Source organism: Bubalus bubalis, chromosome 7 (genome assembly GCF_019923935.1).
Source record: "Bubalus bubalis isolate 160015118507 breed Murrah chromosome 7, NDDB_SH_1, whole genome shotgun sequence".
NCBI lineage: Eukaryota > Metazoa > Chordata > Mammalia > Artiodactyla > Bovidae > Bubalus > Bubalus bubalis.
The window spans coordinates 961,590-978,239 of record NC_059163.1 but is presented as its reverse complement, the minus strand read 5'-3'; the positions used below and the strand labels follow the sequence as shown (position 1 = coordinate 978,239).

The 16,650-nt window shown below is 51.9% G+C and overlaps 1 protein-coding gene across 2 annotated transcripts; it reads left to right on the top strand.

The window, feature by feature from the left end:
• Positions 1 to 1,199: 1,199 nt before the first annotated feature.
• On the top strand, positions 1,200 to 15,797 carry LOC102397664 (stem-loop binding protein). 2 transcript variants are annotated; one of them, XM_025290506.3, is made up of 8 exons: positions 1,203 to 1,361; positions 1,480 to 1,596; positions 5,865 to 5,969; positions 8,481 to 8,540; positions 8,843 to 8,980; positions 9,501 to 9,650; positions 11,060 to 11,141; positions 14,903 to 15,797. In XM_025290506.3, exons 1-8 carry the CDS (start codon positions 1,303 to 1,305, stop codon positions 15,017 to 15,019), a joined length of 828 nt encoding a protein of 275 aa, XP_025146291.3. In that variant the 5' UTR covers positions 1,203 to 1,302; the 3' UTR covers positions 15,020 to 15,797. The 2 variants fall into 2 exon arrangements, with proteins under 2 accessions (XP_025146292.3, XP_025146291.3); XM_025290507.3 differs by lacking the exon at positions 1,480 to 1,596 and having other exon boundaries at positions 1,200 to 1,361.
• The last annotated feature ends 853 nt before the right edge of the window (positions 15,798 to 16,650 follow it).

Here is a 16,650-nt window from a genome sequence, read left to right as displayed (position 1 = left end):
GGACAAGGTGTTGAGGCAAGGAATACTTTATTCTGAGGGCCCGCTGACAGAAGACGGCAAACTGTCTCAAAACAACCATGTCATTGGGGTCTGGGTGCCAGATTCTTTCATAGGTCAGAGATGAGGGAGGTAAGGGAACAGTAAAAAGGCCATTAATCTTGCAAATATCTCCTAGAATTGCAAGCCTCAGGCAGGGTATATGTTTCTTCCTGCCTTCTACAGGTGGACAGGGTTCTGAAAAAAGGGCACTTTAGAGTCAGGCAGAGAAGTAGGATTCTCTGAGGCAGGGTTTATGTATGATTGTCAAACAGTCCCAGCACAGAGTCAGAATTGCTTTTCCCTAAAACGTGGACTGTAGCCCGCCAGGCTCCTTTGCCCTGGGATTTCCCAGGCATGAATAGTGGAGTGGGTTGCCATTTCCTTCTCCAGATCTTCCCAACCCTGGGATTGAACCCAAGTCTTTTATCTTCTTTATTTGCACACAAGCATCACCACCTAACGCCTGGAGACTGGCCAAAGGCCCAGCCTGGTGAGGCGGGGAGGGAAGGGAAGGGGTGTGTGTGTGTGTGTGAAGAACGTGGAGTAGGCTCACAGGTGTGTGTGTGTGTGTGTGTGTGTGTGTGTGTGAAGAACGTGACATAGGCTCACGGGTTGTGTGTGTGTGCGTGTGTGTAAACAATATGACATAGTTTCAGGGGTCTGGGCATCTGACGCCGGCAGCGAGTTTTCGGGGCGCGAAGCCTGCAGCCTGAGGCTGCCTCCCCTTCCGGGTTCCGGGTTCCCGCCAGCGCGGACAATGTCCCTGCCTTGCCGACCAATCGGAGAGCGCCCCAAACCTGGGCTAGGCCAATCGGCGGCGCGTCCTTTGCCCCCTGGCGCGCCCGTGTCGCCGGCCTCCGAATCTCCCGCCAATACTCCTACCCCGCCCGCGAAGGCGCGGCCAATCAGCATCGAGCGGCCCGGCGGCCCGGCCGCCTCCATGGCGGAGGGGACGACCTTTTCTGAGGGCCTCGCTCAGTGTCCCCGGCGGAGCCCCTTCGCCGCCCGGGTGGCAGTGCGCGGGGCAGCGGTTTCACGGCGGCCGCCCCGGCCTGGGCCGCCTGCGCGGCGCGCGCTGCCGAGGGGCTCCCCGGCCCCGGCCCGATGGGCTCGCCCGGCGCGGCGCGCGCGGGAGCCTGGGGGCGGGCGGCGCCTATAATTGCGGCTGGGGGCGGGGCGCGCGCCAGTCGGCGCCGCGCGGAGAGGAGCTCGCGTCTGCCTCCCGCGCCGCCGGACCCCCGGAGCCCCGCTCGCCGCGTCGCCATGGCCTACAGGCCGCGAAGCCCCGCCGGCTACGAGAACCGCCGCGACAACGACGCCAGGTGAGGTCGGGCCGCGCGCCGGGTCCTCCCGGGCGGGCGCGCGGCGGGCGGGGTCCGGACGGGGGTCCCGGGCGGGAGCCGCAGGCCACCTCGCTCTGACGCGGTCTCTCGTCGCCAGCCCTCCGCCCCCCGCGCGTTGGAGCCTCGGACGCAAGCGCACGGCCGACGGGAGGCGCCGGAAGCCCGAAGACGCCGAGGGCCTCGCTAGGCCGCCCAGCGGTCACAGACCCGAGAGGTGGGCCTTGCGGCGGCTCCGGGGGCCTGGGCGGAGGTTCCCCGCGCCTGACGGACTGACTGGGGGTCGCCGGTGGGTCCCCGGCAGCACCCGGGGCGCCCCTGGGGCAGCACCCCGGAATAGCCCTGGCCCCTGTGCATCACAGCAGGACTGGGAGGGCCCTGAGGATCCGAGGAGGCGTCTCAGTGACGGGTGTCCACCAAAACTGGCTCAGCCTCAGGCAGCGAGCCCTGCTAGGTTCCAGGGATGGCGTTGAGGGCCGCCACAAACTTCTAGAACGTTCCAGCAAGGCGAGTCAGGCTCTCCCGTGCGAGAGTCGGGAAAGTTGGGTGTTGCAGCGGTCACAGAAGGTGGGCGCCAGGAAGCAAACCAAGACCAGGCTCCAGGACCCTCTGCACCCTGACGCTCCTGAGGCGTGTCCCGGCTGAGGAGCCGTGGCCGTGCCTCTGCAGTTGGCAGTTTACTTGAGTGTTTTCTAGGCTGGGCAGCGTGTTGGGGAGGTCAAGACACCCTGCCAACCATGGTTCCTTTTTTTGTTTTGCTTATACTCTGATACAGGTGGGTCAGCAAGTCAGACAAGGTATTTCAGGGAAGCAGGAGTGGCTGAAGAGTGCACGCGGGGGTGTCCGGTGGTGAAGGCCGGCGTGCTCTTCACATCCGTGCCTCTGTCGGGATGAGCTGGGAGGTGGTCCCTTGAGGATCCACACACTGGGGCCCTCAGGTGGGGATGCATTAGCTAGTATGAGGACTGGCTAGAGGAGGACAAGGGCGGGGGACGGGGGCCGCTGCCAAGTCAGGTGAAAGGGGTGCTGAAGACTGAGCAGTGGAGATGGTGTAAGGAGTGTGTAGCTCAGGGTAGGCTTCTAAGGCAGGACTCTCAATACCTGCTGATGGGTTAAGGGCTGGTGCAGGGAGGAGTCAAAGACGACTCTAGCTTTGAGACCTGGATGAAGAGGATGATATGGACCAGACCTGGTCTGGGAAAAGGAGTCAGTGATTAGGTTTTAAGTTTTTCGCATGACTAAAGAAAAGATAGTGAGAAAGCAGCATCTAACAGTCTGGGTTGGGAGGCACAAATAACAAATTGAGTTATCAGCATACATGTGACTTTTAAAGATTTGAGGTTACTTGGGGAAAGACGTGAGAGGAGAGGCTCTAACAGCCCTGGGGCTAGATGCGAGGAATAGGTTACTATTCAGTTGCTCGTTGTGACCCCATGGACTGCGGCACTCCAGGGTTCCCCGTCCTTCACCATCTTCTGGATTTTGCTCAAACTCATGTCCATTGAGTTGGTGATGCCATCCAACCATCTCATCCTCTGTCGCCCCTTTCTCCTCCTGCCTTCAATCTTTCCCAGGGTTGGAGTCTTTACCAATAAGTTGGCTCCTCACATCAGGTGGCTAAAGTATTGGAGCTTCAGCATCAGTCCTTGAAATGAATATTCAGGTTTGATTTCCTTGTTGTCCAAGGGACTCTTCAAGACTCTTCTCTAGCATCACAATTTGAAAGCATCAGTTCTTTGGTGCTCAGCCTTCTTTATGGTTCAACTCTAACATCTGTGCATGATTATTGGAAAAACCACAGCTTTGACCATATGGACCTTTGTTGGCAAAGTGATGTCTTTGAATTTTAATACATTGTCTAGGTTTGTCATAGCTTTCCTTCCCAGGAGCAAGTGTCTATTAATTTCATGGCTGCAGTAACCATCTTCAGTGATTTGGGAACCCAAGAAAATTGTTTCCCCATCTATTTGCCATAAAGTGTTGGGACCGGTTGCCATGATCTTAGTTTTTTGAATGTTGAGTTTCAAGCCAGCTTTTTCACTCTCCTTTCATCCTCATCAAGAGGCTCTTTAGTTCCTTCCTGTTCACTTTTTGCGATTTAAGTGGTGTCATCTGCATATCTGAGGTTATTGATATTTTCCTGGCAGTTGATTCCAGCTTGTGATTCATCCAGCCCTGCATTTCGCATGATGTACTGTGCATATAAGTTAAATAAGCAGAGTGATGATACACAGCTTTATTGTACTCCTTTCCCAGTTTGGAACCAGTCTGTTGTTCTATATCTGGTTCTAACTGTTGCTTCTTGACCTGCATACAGGTTTCTCAGGAGGCAGGTAAGGTGGTCTGGTATTCCCATCTCTTAAAAATTTTCACACAAGGTCTTTCAGGTAGTCAATGAAGCAGAAGTAGATGTTTTTCTGGAATTCCATGGCTTTCTCCGTGAGCCAGTCAGTGTTGACAATTTGATCTTTGGTTCTTCTGCCTTTTCTAAATTTAGCTTATACATCTGGAAGATCTTGATTTATATACTTTTGAGGCTTAGCTTGAAGGATTTGAGCGTTACCTTGCCAGCATGTGAAGTGAGCACAATTGTACAGTACTTTGAACATTCTTTGGCATTATCACAAAGCTGTCTTTGAGATCAAGCTTTGACCCCTGCAGTGATCTCCCTTTTAACTGAAGACAAAATGTTAAATCCTTAACTGCTTAATTGCTCTGAAATCCCTCTGTACCCTGGGATTCCGCCTGGCTCACAGCCACACAGGCCTGCTTGCTCCTGTGCCAGCAGTGTTCCTGTCCTGGGGGCGTTGCCCCGGGCGTTTGTGCAGTGTGCTTTTATCCCCGCAGTGCCCTGTGGTGGCTGGAGAATGCATGCAGGTTCTTGGAGGGTGGAGCCATCCACATCTCCACGGGTGCAAGAACTGATCCCTTTGGAGGGAGGTTAGCTCAGTGTGTAAATAAAGCTTTATCTCCCATCCCAAGCTAGGGTGAGGTGGTGAACGTAATTTGCCTAATCTAAAACATGAGTTTCAGTTCCACAAAAGGTGGTTTCTGTTGAGCTACCAAAATGTGAGATGGAGTAAAAGGGCATTGTTCAGTTGCCGAGTTGTGTCTGACTTTGCATCCCCACGGACTGCAGCACGCCAGGTTTCCCTGTCCTTCATTATCTCCCTGAGTTTGCTCAGGCTCATGTCCATTGAGTCAGTGATGTCAACCAACCATCTCATCCTCTGTTGCCCCCTTCTCTTGCCCTCAATCTTTCCCAGCATCAGAGTCTTTTCCAATGAATGTTCAGGGTTGATTTCCTTTAGGATTGATGGTTTGATCTCCTTGCTGTCCAAGGGACTCTCAGTCTTTTCAGCACCTTTAAAAAGTTGAGGCTCCTGTTACGGCTTGAAATGCAGACCTGAACCTCTTGACAGACTATTGAGAGTGTTGATGTCTAACCCTGGGCACACCTCCATTTGATTTTCCTCTGTGTCTGTGATACAGTCTTGAGTCATTTTAACTTACTAATTTGATTTCAGACCCTGCCAACCATATTTATACTGTGGAAATTTGTTTTTAGGATTTGAGTTTTTCTGGTTGGGGTAACTAAGGGAAGAAATGATAATTACGTAAGGGGATTATTCTTTGGTTATTGCTGTTGCATTTTCAAAGCATGCCATTGAGTTTTCAGCTAGAATATATAAAACTGCTTATTGTTGCAGTTGAAGTTAGTTTCTCTTTTTGATGTACCAGTAGTGACCAATAGAAAGTTGAGGAAGAAAGATACAAATGTGAGTTTACATCTTATCTGTAAGTAACAGACATACCAACAATTCTAGCTGCCAGAATTCTTGGCATCAAGCCCTGTGCTTTCAAATTGCCTGAACCTGACTGAAGATTTCCTTGAGTTCTAGATAGTCCTGAGCTCCTAGATTAAATGTATCCAACTCTAGGGGTGCCTTATCAGACCACCCCTGATGTGGTGAGAGCACTGAAGGATGTTTTTGTTCCCCACATTTTAATTATGATGTGATATGTTCTGAACCGTTATTACATGCATCTGGAAATAAATAGTAGCCACATTTACTAGGTGTGGGTCACTCTGCTTAGCACTGAAAATGTAGTAGCTGCACTCTTTCTTTAAAATCCTTTTTAAAAAATGAAACTTTTTACAGAAAAGGTTGTATTAGATGAGTGTACTTCTTGGTGCTGATGACGGCTGTTGACGTGGCCTGCCTTTCCCCGCGGGGACCGTGTCCTCATGGTCCAGCTGACGGTGGCGCACAGGGAGTGCACGGTTGTTTAACAGACAGAGCCCAGAGAGGCTTGGAGTGAATTGCTGGAACTCGGTGAACTAGGGAGTTAATGGAGCGGATTACTCTGGAGCCCATTTTGTTGGCACTCTCCAAACAACCTCAGAAAATTTCCTGATGTATGATTTGAAAGGACACTGAAAGTTGTGTCATGGTTCGAATGTGCCTTTTCATTGTTTTGCAGCTTTACCACTCCCGAAGGCCCCAAGCCCCGTTCTAGATGCTCAGACTGGGCGAGTGCAGTGGAAGAAGATGAAATGAGGACCAGAGTCAACAAAGAAATCGCAAGGTACATGCCGTAGACCACTGTGAGGTGTCATCTGTGGTGCTGTGAAGTGTATATGAAACTTGAGGCGTGTCCTGAAGTGGTGGTGGCCTCCCAACCAGCCGCATCTCAGCTCCTGGGGACTTGTGAGAAATACGGGTTTTCAGGCCCCACCCCAGGCCTGCTGGGTGAGAAACTGGGTGGGCTCCAGCCACACCTTAAGCCCGTCAGTTGAGCCTGCCCACTGACATTTGTGGACCAATGTCTTAGGGCTGTCCTGAGGTGGCTGGGGGTGGGCAGTGTCTGGCTGGGCTGCAGACAGCTGTGGCCGTGTGCTCTGACCTGCCACGCTGCCTGTTCCCACTCCACTGGGGCGTGCGCTCTTGACTGCCACCTGTCTCAGGTAACCGCTCAGAAGTGCCAGAGTACAGGGGGTCCCTGACTCGGGGCCTGTGAGCCCTTTGCAGGCTGGCCCTAAGTCGTGTGTGTGCAGGTTCAGTTTCAAACTACTTCCTCTTCCTCAGCTCCTCACAGTTCAGAAGATGATGGCGTTCTCACCCCTGCTTATCTCAGGATTACATTCTCCCTGGTGTTTTGGGGCCTTTCTTCCCTTTGATAGATGCCATCCAATCCACTGAAGGAGCCTTGAGTTAAAATGCTGTGGCTTGAGATTAACTGAAGGATATTGAGCCAAGAATCTGTTGGTTCTTAATTCAGAGGCGAAGGTCTGTCCTCACCGTCAGCAGGGAAGTGGGGCCAGACTTATTCCTCTCTGTCTGCAGTGGTCAGTGGTGTTCAGAGCTGCCTCCATTGGAAAGGACACGGGCACACTTGGGGTTGGTTATGACCACTTAAGGGGCCACTTAATTTCTTGCGGACATTAAGACGTATGTGGGCAGATAATCTGCCTGGGTAAGAGAGTGAACTGGGAGTTGACAGGCTCCAGTATTTTGAATGAGTTGTATTTATATAGATGCTGATTTTTCTCAGCTGTGAAAAGTTTGTGTTTGCTCACAAGGTTTATAACAACTCTGATCATGTGCTTGTGTATTTTTTTTTTTTCCTTTTGACTGCGCTTGGCATGCAGAATCTTGGTTCCCTGACCAGGAATTGAACCCGTGCTTCCTGCATTGGGAGTGTAGAGTCCTAACCACTGGACTGTGGAGCCCCAGTGCTGTGTGTCTTGATACCCACTGTCGCCCCTTGCTGGGGACCGTCTCCAGCACCTGTTTGATGCAGGGAGACACTGTCTGTCTTGACTCTCCTATTGTTGGACTTCTCTTTGTTCTTCTCTGGATCACACCGTTTCTGATGGAAAGCTGCTGCTTTTGAGCAGACTAGGTGATGGAGCTATCATGGTCTGCCTTACTTCCCACCAGGAGGTGAGGGGTGAGCAGTGAGCTCGCTGTATGTCAAGGCAGGTGGCTCACACTACACACCAACAGCCTGAAAATTGGAAAATGGGCTTTAGTTATACCTGAAAGCGAAAGTGAAGTCGCTCAGTCATGTCTGACTGTTTGCGACCCTATGGGCTGCAGCCCACCAGGCTCCTCTGTCCGTGGGATTTTCCAGGCAAGAATACTGGAGTGGGTTGCCATTTTCTCAAGAGGATCTTCCCAACCCAGGGATTGAACTCTGGTCTCTCGCGTTGCAGGCAGACTCTCTACCCTCTGAGCCACCAGGGAATCCCTTAGTCATACCTGAAAGGGTTCTGGAAAGAATGAGATCCTACAGAAAATTATCTCATGGCCTGATGTTCCAGTTCTCACGCGATGGCTCCAGACACACATTGCCTCCTGGTATCCAGACTCACTGGGGCCCCTGCACACCTGGGCCAGGGTGAGGCACCGCAGCATGTGGCCTCTTTTGGACCCTAGCGTGAACGTCTGGCGGGAGGCAGTTTCCAGGTCGGATTGTTCTGTGTTTTTTTGGTTGGTGATGAGGCACCGCAGCATGTGGCGTCCTTTGGACCCTAGCGTGAACGTCTGGCGAGAGGCAGTTTCCAGGTCAGGTTGTTCTGTGTGTTTTGGTTGATGACACACCTTTGCAAAGTTGGGTGTTGGTTGTTGCTGTGCTAGAAAGCAAATTCCCGGTGCATCCACAGGAAGGGGGTGGGCGTGGGAAGGTGTGCAGTCTTCTCAAGGTGAGCGGTGCCCAACAGGCATGTGTCTCATTAATGAGTGATTGTGGTATTAGAAGTAAAGACTTCGTTTCAGCTCACATTGAGTTTTTCCTGAAGGTTTCAGGGTTAAGAGAGATGTAAATTTCCATGGTCTCACTACTTAACTGGCAGCAGTAGTTTGCTTTCAGAACTGGTTGCTTTAAGTATTCTGTATGGTCTTGGCAAGTAGCCTTATCTTCTCACCAGAGAATGGTGATTGAGGGAGGTTGAAAATAAAAGAAGCCACCTTACTGTGACTGTTGCTTAATCCACTTACCAGACCACATCCTCAGAGAGGCTTTGTGGCCCTAGAAGCATTGTGTTGATTTCTGTACCTTTGTAAAAACAGCAACATTTATTTACTTTGCTCTCAGATATAAAAGGAAACTCCTCATCAATGACTTTGGAAGAGAGAGAAAGTCATCATCAGGAAGGTAAATGCTATGTAATCATTTCTTTTCTAATTAATAACCCTGTGACTTACTCATGAAAAATAATGTGAACGTGTGAACGTGAAATGCTGACTCTCAATAGTATTTTCTATTTTTTTTGTTCTTCACTGATTTTGAAATACGTATGCTGTACTAAATCTCCATATATTCAGAGATTCTAGACTGTTCTGGAGATAATACAGTTTGGAAACCCAGCGTGCGAGCGCTCTGTTACTGTGCTTACACATTTTCTTATGGAATGATCTTACTTGTGAGGTTTGCTGTGTGAATTTCATTTTGTTTAGTTCGGATTCGAAGGAGTCTGTGTCCGCCTTACCAGCCGACTTGGAGACGGATGAAAGTGTTCTGATGCGGAGACAGAAGCAGATCAACTATGGGAAGAACACCATCGCCTACGACCGCTACATTAAAGAAGTCCCCAGGTAGTCCTGCGCCGCCAGCGTGGGCTGGCCAGGTCACGTGTGTAGGTGGTGAACCTGATTCTGGGTGTAGTTCACCTGCTAAGAGCTGCATTATTAATGACCGTCAGGCACTTACATAGAGAAGAACACGTTGGTGACTGCGAGACCAAGGACACGAAGACAAGTAACATTTTCGTAATTTAGAATGTTAGGTAACGTTTGTCAGGAATCACAGCTGTTTTGTAAATGTGAGACTGTTAACGTACATGACGGGGAAAGTTCAGTTCAGGTTGCAGATTGAAAAGCTTTTACTAGAGAAGAACACGAGCCTTACCCAGTCTACGTCAGCAGCATGCTTCCTGCTTCCCGCACAAGGGTGCAACGGGAGCTTTACAGGGCACGGGAGCTGCTGGACTGAATGCAGGTGTCCTTTGCTGGAGCGTGGATTGCGAGCGAAGAGCAGTCAGCGAGATAGTGCTGTTCAGCTTGTGTTCACACGTGGGTCGAGCTGTGCACCAGGATCATCCCTCTCTCCCTGTAGGCACCTTCGACAGCCCGGCGTTCATCCCAAAACCCCCAACAAATTCAAGAAGTACAGTCGGCGGTCGTGGGACCAGCAGATCAGACTCTGGAAGGTGGCTCTGCATTTTTGGGATCCCCCAGCTGAAGAAGGATGCGATTTGCAAGAAATGTACGTGTCTGTGGGCGTCCTGTGCGCCCTCTCTGGTGCTGGCAGCAGCTCCGGGCGTGTGGCCTCGCCTGTGTCCTGCCTGTTCTCTCTCTGCTGCGCCTGAAGCCGGCGGTGTGCGCTCCGGGAGAGGCTGGAGGGAGCGGTGTGCTTCCTGGGTTGGACTTACTGTTTGTAGCTACAACAAACTGATCTTAGTAGAGGTACTTGGGGTTTTGTTTGTTTTTTAAGATAAAACATTTTGAAAAGCTTGAGTAGTTTATGTTGAGCTAGGCAGCTCAGTGAGACTTGGGCTTGATCCCTGGTTTGGGAAGATCCCCTGGAAAAGGCAACCCATTCCAGTATTGCCTGGGAAATCCCACAGACAGAGGAGCCTGGCAGGCTACAGTCCATGGGGCACAAAGAGTTGAAGGTGACTCAGGGACTAAAGGCATGCTGTATAGTTACTTCACTTGGCTACACGGTAGAGACTAACATGAGCTCATAAAGCAGCTACGCTCCAGTGAAAACGGGCGTCCCAGTTGGCTCAGTGGTAAAGAGTCCACCTGCCAGTGCAGGAGATGCGGGTTCAGTTCCTGGGTCGGGAAGGTCCCTGGAGAAGGAAAAACTCCAGTATTCTTGCCTGGAGAACCCATGGACAGAGGAGCCTAGTGTTGAGTCCACAGGGTTGCAAAAGGGTCAGATACGACTTAGTGACTGAACAGCAGTGTAAAAGTGAGAGGCTGTCTCTTTTTTTTTTTTTTTTTTACCTGTGGAAGGTTTTCTTTTTAAATTCTTTGTCCAGTGGAGAAGGCCTTGGGTTGGGCTGCTGCCATGTGGTCGGATGCTGGCTGGGCGGGGGACGGAGGCTGGTCTGTGGTTGTCTCCTCAGCTCCCTCGTCTGAACCTTCTCCCTCCCTCAGAGACCCAGTTAGTCTTCCAGATGTCTGAGTTTCTGCTCTGAGCCAGGGGCATTTACTAGAAACTGTCAGGTTTGAAACGATGTCTAATACGCATCTTTATGAAGTCGGCCTCACCTTCACAGACACGCCCGTTCTCTCTGAGCAGGAAGTTGGAAACATGAGTGGTGATGTTTGGTTGGTCAGCGTGTGTCCCCCCCAAGCTGGGCTTTACTGTCCTCACGTCTGTGTAGAGGGTGCTTGTGGGCGTGTACAGACAGTTGGCCTCGCGCAGCAGTGGGCAGCTTGTTGTGTGCTCTGAGCGCGGTGGGCATTGTGCCCGTGGTGGCTGCTGCCCGCGTTCCTCGGGGAGGAGTGGGGGGCGTCCCCTTCTCAGGGCGGAGGAGGTGCTGGGAGTGCGCGTGCGGCATGGCGCTGGCAGTGTCTCACTGAGCCAGCCTGGCATGCTCGTCTGCACCGCGTGCCTCCTGGTCCCCTCACGTGGTGGCTGACGCGCGTGTGTTCACTGCACAGACATCCTGTGGACCTCGGGGAGATGGAGACTGAGTCCGCAGAAAGCAGCTCTGAGTCCCAGACGAGCTCTCAAGACAACTTCGTAAGTGCCTTTCCCCGGGTGACTCTCCCACAAGTGTTCCAGGTTAATTGTCTATGACACATGCCCCTTGATAAACCGAAGTTTAGAATGAAATTTGATCCTGATGCTTAGAAGAAGGGGCCCTTATTTCTTTCTCTGACTTTATTGAAATGTCAGATTGAATGGATCCTTATTTTAGATTTTGGGTTCAGTCTGACTAATCAATACCACCATCTTCATTTAAAAGTAAAAGGTCTTTTCTGGTCCTGTCATTAGTGTTAATTTCAAGCTGTATAGTTCGTGCTGGTGAATTGCTGTTACAGGATCACCGGCTAGTTGTCATAAGTGGAGAGATGCTTTGGGCCTAGGGGTTTCCCCACATTTGCCAATTTTTTAAAAGTACATGTTTTGGAGTAGGGAAAAAAAAACCTCGAAAGATGAAAAGCAGTGTGCAGAATCCTTCTCTGATTCCGTGGTTACTGATTGAGTGCAAGTTCTTCTGTGCGTGTGTACAAGCCACACACGAAACAGCACTTCACATCAAAGATGCCTTTGTTATCGCAGGGGCCCCCCCCAGAGGCTCAGCAGTGAAGAGCCTGCCTGCACTGCAGGCTGCATCCCTGGGTCGGGCAGATCCCTGGAGGAGGAAATGGCAACACTCGTATTCTCCCCATGGGCAGAGGAGCCTGGTGGGCCTCAGTGTATCGGGTCTCAAAAAGTCAGACGTGACTGAAGTGACTGAGCTCTCACTTGTTACGGAGCCTGCTACAGTACTTGCATGTGTAAATCTCCTGCCCACTGAATGGAAAAACAGGTTAAAAACTAGAAGAACTAAATGTTTTCTTGAAAAATTCAGGCTTTATAGAAGACCAGCTTATACTGTGAAGAGCTGAGGAGCAGGTAAAATCAAAGTGCACGGCTGCCTTCCTGCCTGCCACCTGTCAGCCTGGTAAACAGGCACCTGTCCTTCCAGTCATGGGGCCACCTGCACCCCCCGTCCTCTCTGTGACCACGTGAGATGTTAGAAGTGACACAGACACAGACATAGAAGGAGGACAGAGATCCTGATAGGAACACAGTTACCGCAGACGCTTTTTGAGGACTAGTAACCTGGAAACTTTTCGTACTGTTCATGGGGTTCTCAAGGCAAGAATACTGAAGTGGTTTGCCATTCCCTTCTCCAGTGGACCACGTTCTGTCAGATCTCCACCATGACCCGCCCGTCTTGGGTTGCCCCACGGGCATGGCTTAGTTTCATTAAGTTAGACAAGGCTGTGGTCCTAGTGTGATTAGATTGACTAGTTTTCTGTGAGTATGGTTTCAGTGTGTTTGCCCTCTGATGCCCTGTTGCAACACCTACCGTCTTACTTGGGTTTCTCTTACCTTGGACATGGGGTATCTCTTCACGGCTGCTCCAGCAAAGCGTAGCCATTGCTCCTTACCTTGGACGAGGGGTATCTCCTCACCGCCACCCTTCCAATGTGGGATAGCTCCTCTAGGCCCTCCTGCGCCCGCGCAGCCACGGCTCCTTGGATGTGGGGTTGCTCCTCGCCTCCGCCGCCCTTGGCCTCGGGCTTAGGGGCATGGGGTAGCTCCTCCCGCCCGTCGCCCCTGGCCTCAGGCTTGGGGCGTGGGGTATCTCCTCCTGGCTGCCGCCCCTGACCTCGGACTCGGGGTAGCTCCTCTCGGCCGTTCCTGTGCCGTCGCAGTCTGGTACTCTTGGCCGCTGCCCCTGACCTCGGACGTGGGGTAACTCCTCTTGGCCGCCGCCCTTGGGGCATGGGATCCTCCCGGCTTCTGCCCCTGACCTCGGACGTGCGGTGGCTCCTCTCGGCCGCGCTATGGCTCGCCCATCGCGCGATGTTTATTTAACTTATATGCAGAGTACATCATGAGAAACGCTGGACTGGAAGAAACACAAGCTGGAATCAAGATTGCCGGGAGAAATATCAATAACCTCAGATATGCAGATGACACCACTCTTATGGCAGAAAGTGAAGAGGAACTTAAAGGCCTCTTGATGAAAATGAAAGTGGAGAGTGAGAAAGTTGGCTTAAAGCTCAACATTCAGAAAATGAAGATCATGGCATCTGGTCCCACCCCTTCATGGGAAATAGATGGGGAAACAGTGGAAACGGTGGCAGACTTTATTTTTCTGGGCTCCAAAATCACTACAGATGGTGACTGCAGCCATGAAATTAAAAGGCGCTTACTCCTTGGAAGGAAGGTTATGACCAGCCTAGATAGCATATTCAAAAGCAGAGACATTACTTTGCCAACAAAGGTTCGTCTGGTCAAGGCTATGGTTTTTCCTATGGTCATGTATGGATGTGAGAGTTGGACTGTGAAGAAGGCTGAGCGCCGACCAATTGATGCTTTTGAACTGTGGTGTTCGAGAAGACTCTTGAGAGTCCCTTGGACTGCAAGGAGATCCAACCAAATCCATTCTGAAGGAGATCAGCCCTGGGATTTCTTTGGAAGGAATGATGCTACAGCTGAAACTCCAGTACTTTGGCCACCTCGTGCGAAGAGTTGACTCATTGGAAAAGACTCTGATGCTGGGAGGGATTGGGGGCAGGAGGAGAAGGGGACGACAGAGGATGAGATGGCTGGATGGCATCACTGACTCGATGGACGTGAGTCTGAGTGAACTCCGGGAGTTGGTGATGGACAGGGAGACCTGGCGTGCTGCGATTCATGGGGTCGCAAAGAGTCGGACACGACTGAACGACTGATCTGATCTGAACCTGGAAACTTGTCAAATGAAAACAGGATATTTAACCACAGGAGGATCCCAGTTCAGTGGGTATTCAGATGCAGGCAGGACTACGGAGAAACCCATGCCAGAGGATCTCAGCAAGTGGTGTCCTTGATCTGGATTAAGAGTGACCTTCGTCCCAGCTCAGCAAACAGATTCTGACCAGATTCTGACCATGCGCTTGTGATCAGACAAGTTGGGAGGGGCGGCCATGCAGATAGAGGCAGGAGTCCCGGGGCTCCCAGGGAGAAGTGGAGGTGGGGGATGTGGGAGGCAAGAGAGCAGGCTGGGTGGGAGCAGGTGAGCCGGCAGGTCCCCCTCGGGAGCGGGAGCCGGGGGGAGAGCTGCTCAGCTGAGCACAGACGCCGCCGTGTCACTGCTGTGCACAGAAGGCCAGCTTGCTAGGACGCCACTGCCGTGCAGACAGGCTGTTCTGGCTGCCCATTTGTCCCAGTGATACTCTTTTCACAGGTCTTTTTCTCTTTTGATCTGGAGTTTAATCAGCAATTACATGTTTAATAGCCACATCCCTCTAATTCCCTGTAGTTTAGAGGAGTCTTCCTGCTTTCCCCCACGAGATGACTTCCTAGAGGGGTTCAGGCTCCTCGGTGGGGGGCTGTCATGTTGGCCCCTTAGATTAGGTTCAGGTTGAACACCTTGGCCCCTGTTTTGGGGTGGAGTGAGACCGTGTCAGTCCAGGGCCAGAGCTGAGGGGGAGTCCCTGTCTGGTTTCGGGCGCTTGGTGGTGGTTCTGAGCCATGGCATCGCGGCTCGTCCACATCGGCTCCCATCACCTGGAGCGTCTGCGGCTCAGAGGCCTTAAAGTGTCACTCGGTTTCTCATGGGGGAGGGTTGGGGGTGGTAATTTGAGAGGTCAGCTAAAGTTTGACATACTTCTGGATTCTGTCCCGGGAGTTTCCTGCATTCCCGGGCAGTCCCCAGAGGTTGAGCAGCCCTGCTCAGCGCCCTCCAGCAGCAAGTCCGGTGCCCCAGGGCCTGCTGAGACTGTGCTTCTGTCTTCCAGGACATGTTCTGCGGCACCCCCACTAAAGTCAGGCACGTGGACCACCAGGCGGAGGACGAGTTCGATTTGGAGGCCTGTTTAACCGAGCCCCTGAGAGACCTCTCGGCCATGAGCTAACCGGCGCCACCTGGATGCCGACTGCCCAGCATGCATCCTCGTTTGTAACTGGAGGTTCCTGTTAATAGCTTGCTGTCCTCATGGTGAAGTGTTCTCGCCCCGTTTTCTTAAGAAATGTTAATTTTATGTATAGGGAGTGTACTTTGCATGTTTTAAGTTGTAAATGGAACTAAATTCGAGGAAACTAACTTGAAGCAGTCTTGCCACAACTTTAATCGCTCCATCTCCAGCATCCTTGACGTTAAACCTGGGAAGTGTAGCGTAACTGTTTCCTGCTAAACATTGCAGATGTGAAACTGCTACTCATCAGATGGCTGGTTTGGGTTTAACTGCGTTCTTGGGACCAGTCCAGCATCGACTGTCTTTACTGATTGTGAGAATAAGTGTTCTCATAATCGGCTCCATTACTGTCTCTGTGGAAAGCGTTAGGTTTCTGGCTGTTTGTCAGTATATCAAGATGGGATTTTTCCTCATACAGAGCACTGAATAGTCGAAGATATTGAGCTGATAAGTTAATGGGTTTTATGTAAGTTATACAGTCTTGGTACTTGTAAATAGCACTAAGTGGGCCTTCTATCTATAATACTCCAAAAGTTAAGGCAGCAGAGGAATTAGAATTTTTTTTTATAATCAGTTAATTCACTTTGTAAAATGGCTGTAAATGATAATGTGTACAGATTTTCTGTTCATATATTCAGTTGTAAACTTCTTAAGACTGTTATGTTTCTATTGCTTTTGTATGGAATGACATTGCAAAAATAAAAAGAACCTTCTTTAACTGACTGTCACCAGACAGTCTGGCTGCTGGGTGCTCGCTGTGCTGGGAGGAGCCGCGTCAGTGTTGGTCCTGGGCGCGTGCATGGGGAGGGTGGACACGGGGACAGTGAATGACCTCCTTTTAGTCCGTTTGCAGCTCTGCCCTGGGGTCCTGGTCACCCTGAAGCCGGGTCCAGACCTTGGGTGTGGAGCCAGCCAGGTCTTGTGTGCGCCTCTCTTGGCCCCAGTCTGCTCCTGAAGGGAGTGTGTACCCCGCGGGCACTGGGAGGCCAGGGCTTTTCCATGTCTGGGGACCAGGGCTGTACAGTCCACCCTGCAGCCCAGGGGGCTGCTCGCCACGATGCGTGCCTGCAGCTCTACCCGCAGCTGTGCCCACCTCCTTGGAAGTGACACAGCTCCCTTTAAGCAAGGGGTGGGCTCTCACCACTGTGTTCAAAGTGCTTTGCAGGGGCAGAAGCCCTTCCTGGTCTCGTCACTCGTGCGGACCTCGCGCTGTCCAGCAGCCTCATGGACAGGGCGACACAGACTGGCGCTCTAAGCCTGTGCTCAGGTACTTGGGGACAGAGAGTGAATGTGGCATCAGGTCACAGGGCAGGAGGGCTGCCAGGCAGGGTGGAGGTTGAGAGACGCCTGAGTGCCGTGGGAGCCGGATGTGCCACGGGAGCTGGGAGCATTGGCCCCAGGGTGCGACCAGCACAGAGGCCCAGAGGTGGGAGGGCAGTGACCAGACTGTCCACGCTCCCGAGGGGCTCGGCTTGGGGCACAGGATGGGGGTCCCTCAGTGCCTGGGAGGGGAGGGGGCACTGGGAACGGAAGCAAAGCGGATCCATGCTCCATAGTGACCACTGGCAGCC

Coding starts and splice junctions, on each gene's coding strand:
- LOC102397664 (XM_025290506.3), top strand. CDS start 1,303: ATGGCCTACAGGCCGCGAAGCCCCGCCGGCTACGAGAACCGCCGCGAC. Junction 1,362..1,479: donor CGCCGCGACAACGACGCCAG/GTGAGGTCGGGC, acceptor TCTCGTCGCCAG/CCCTCCGCCCCCCGCGCGTT. Junction 11,142..14,902: donor CGAGCTCTCAAGACAACTTC/GTAAGTGCCTTT, acceptor TCTGTCTTCCAG/GACATGTTCTGCGGCACCCC.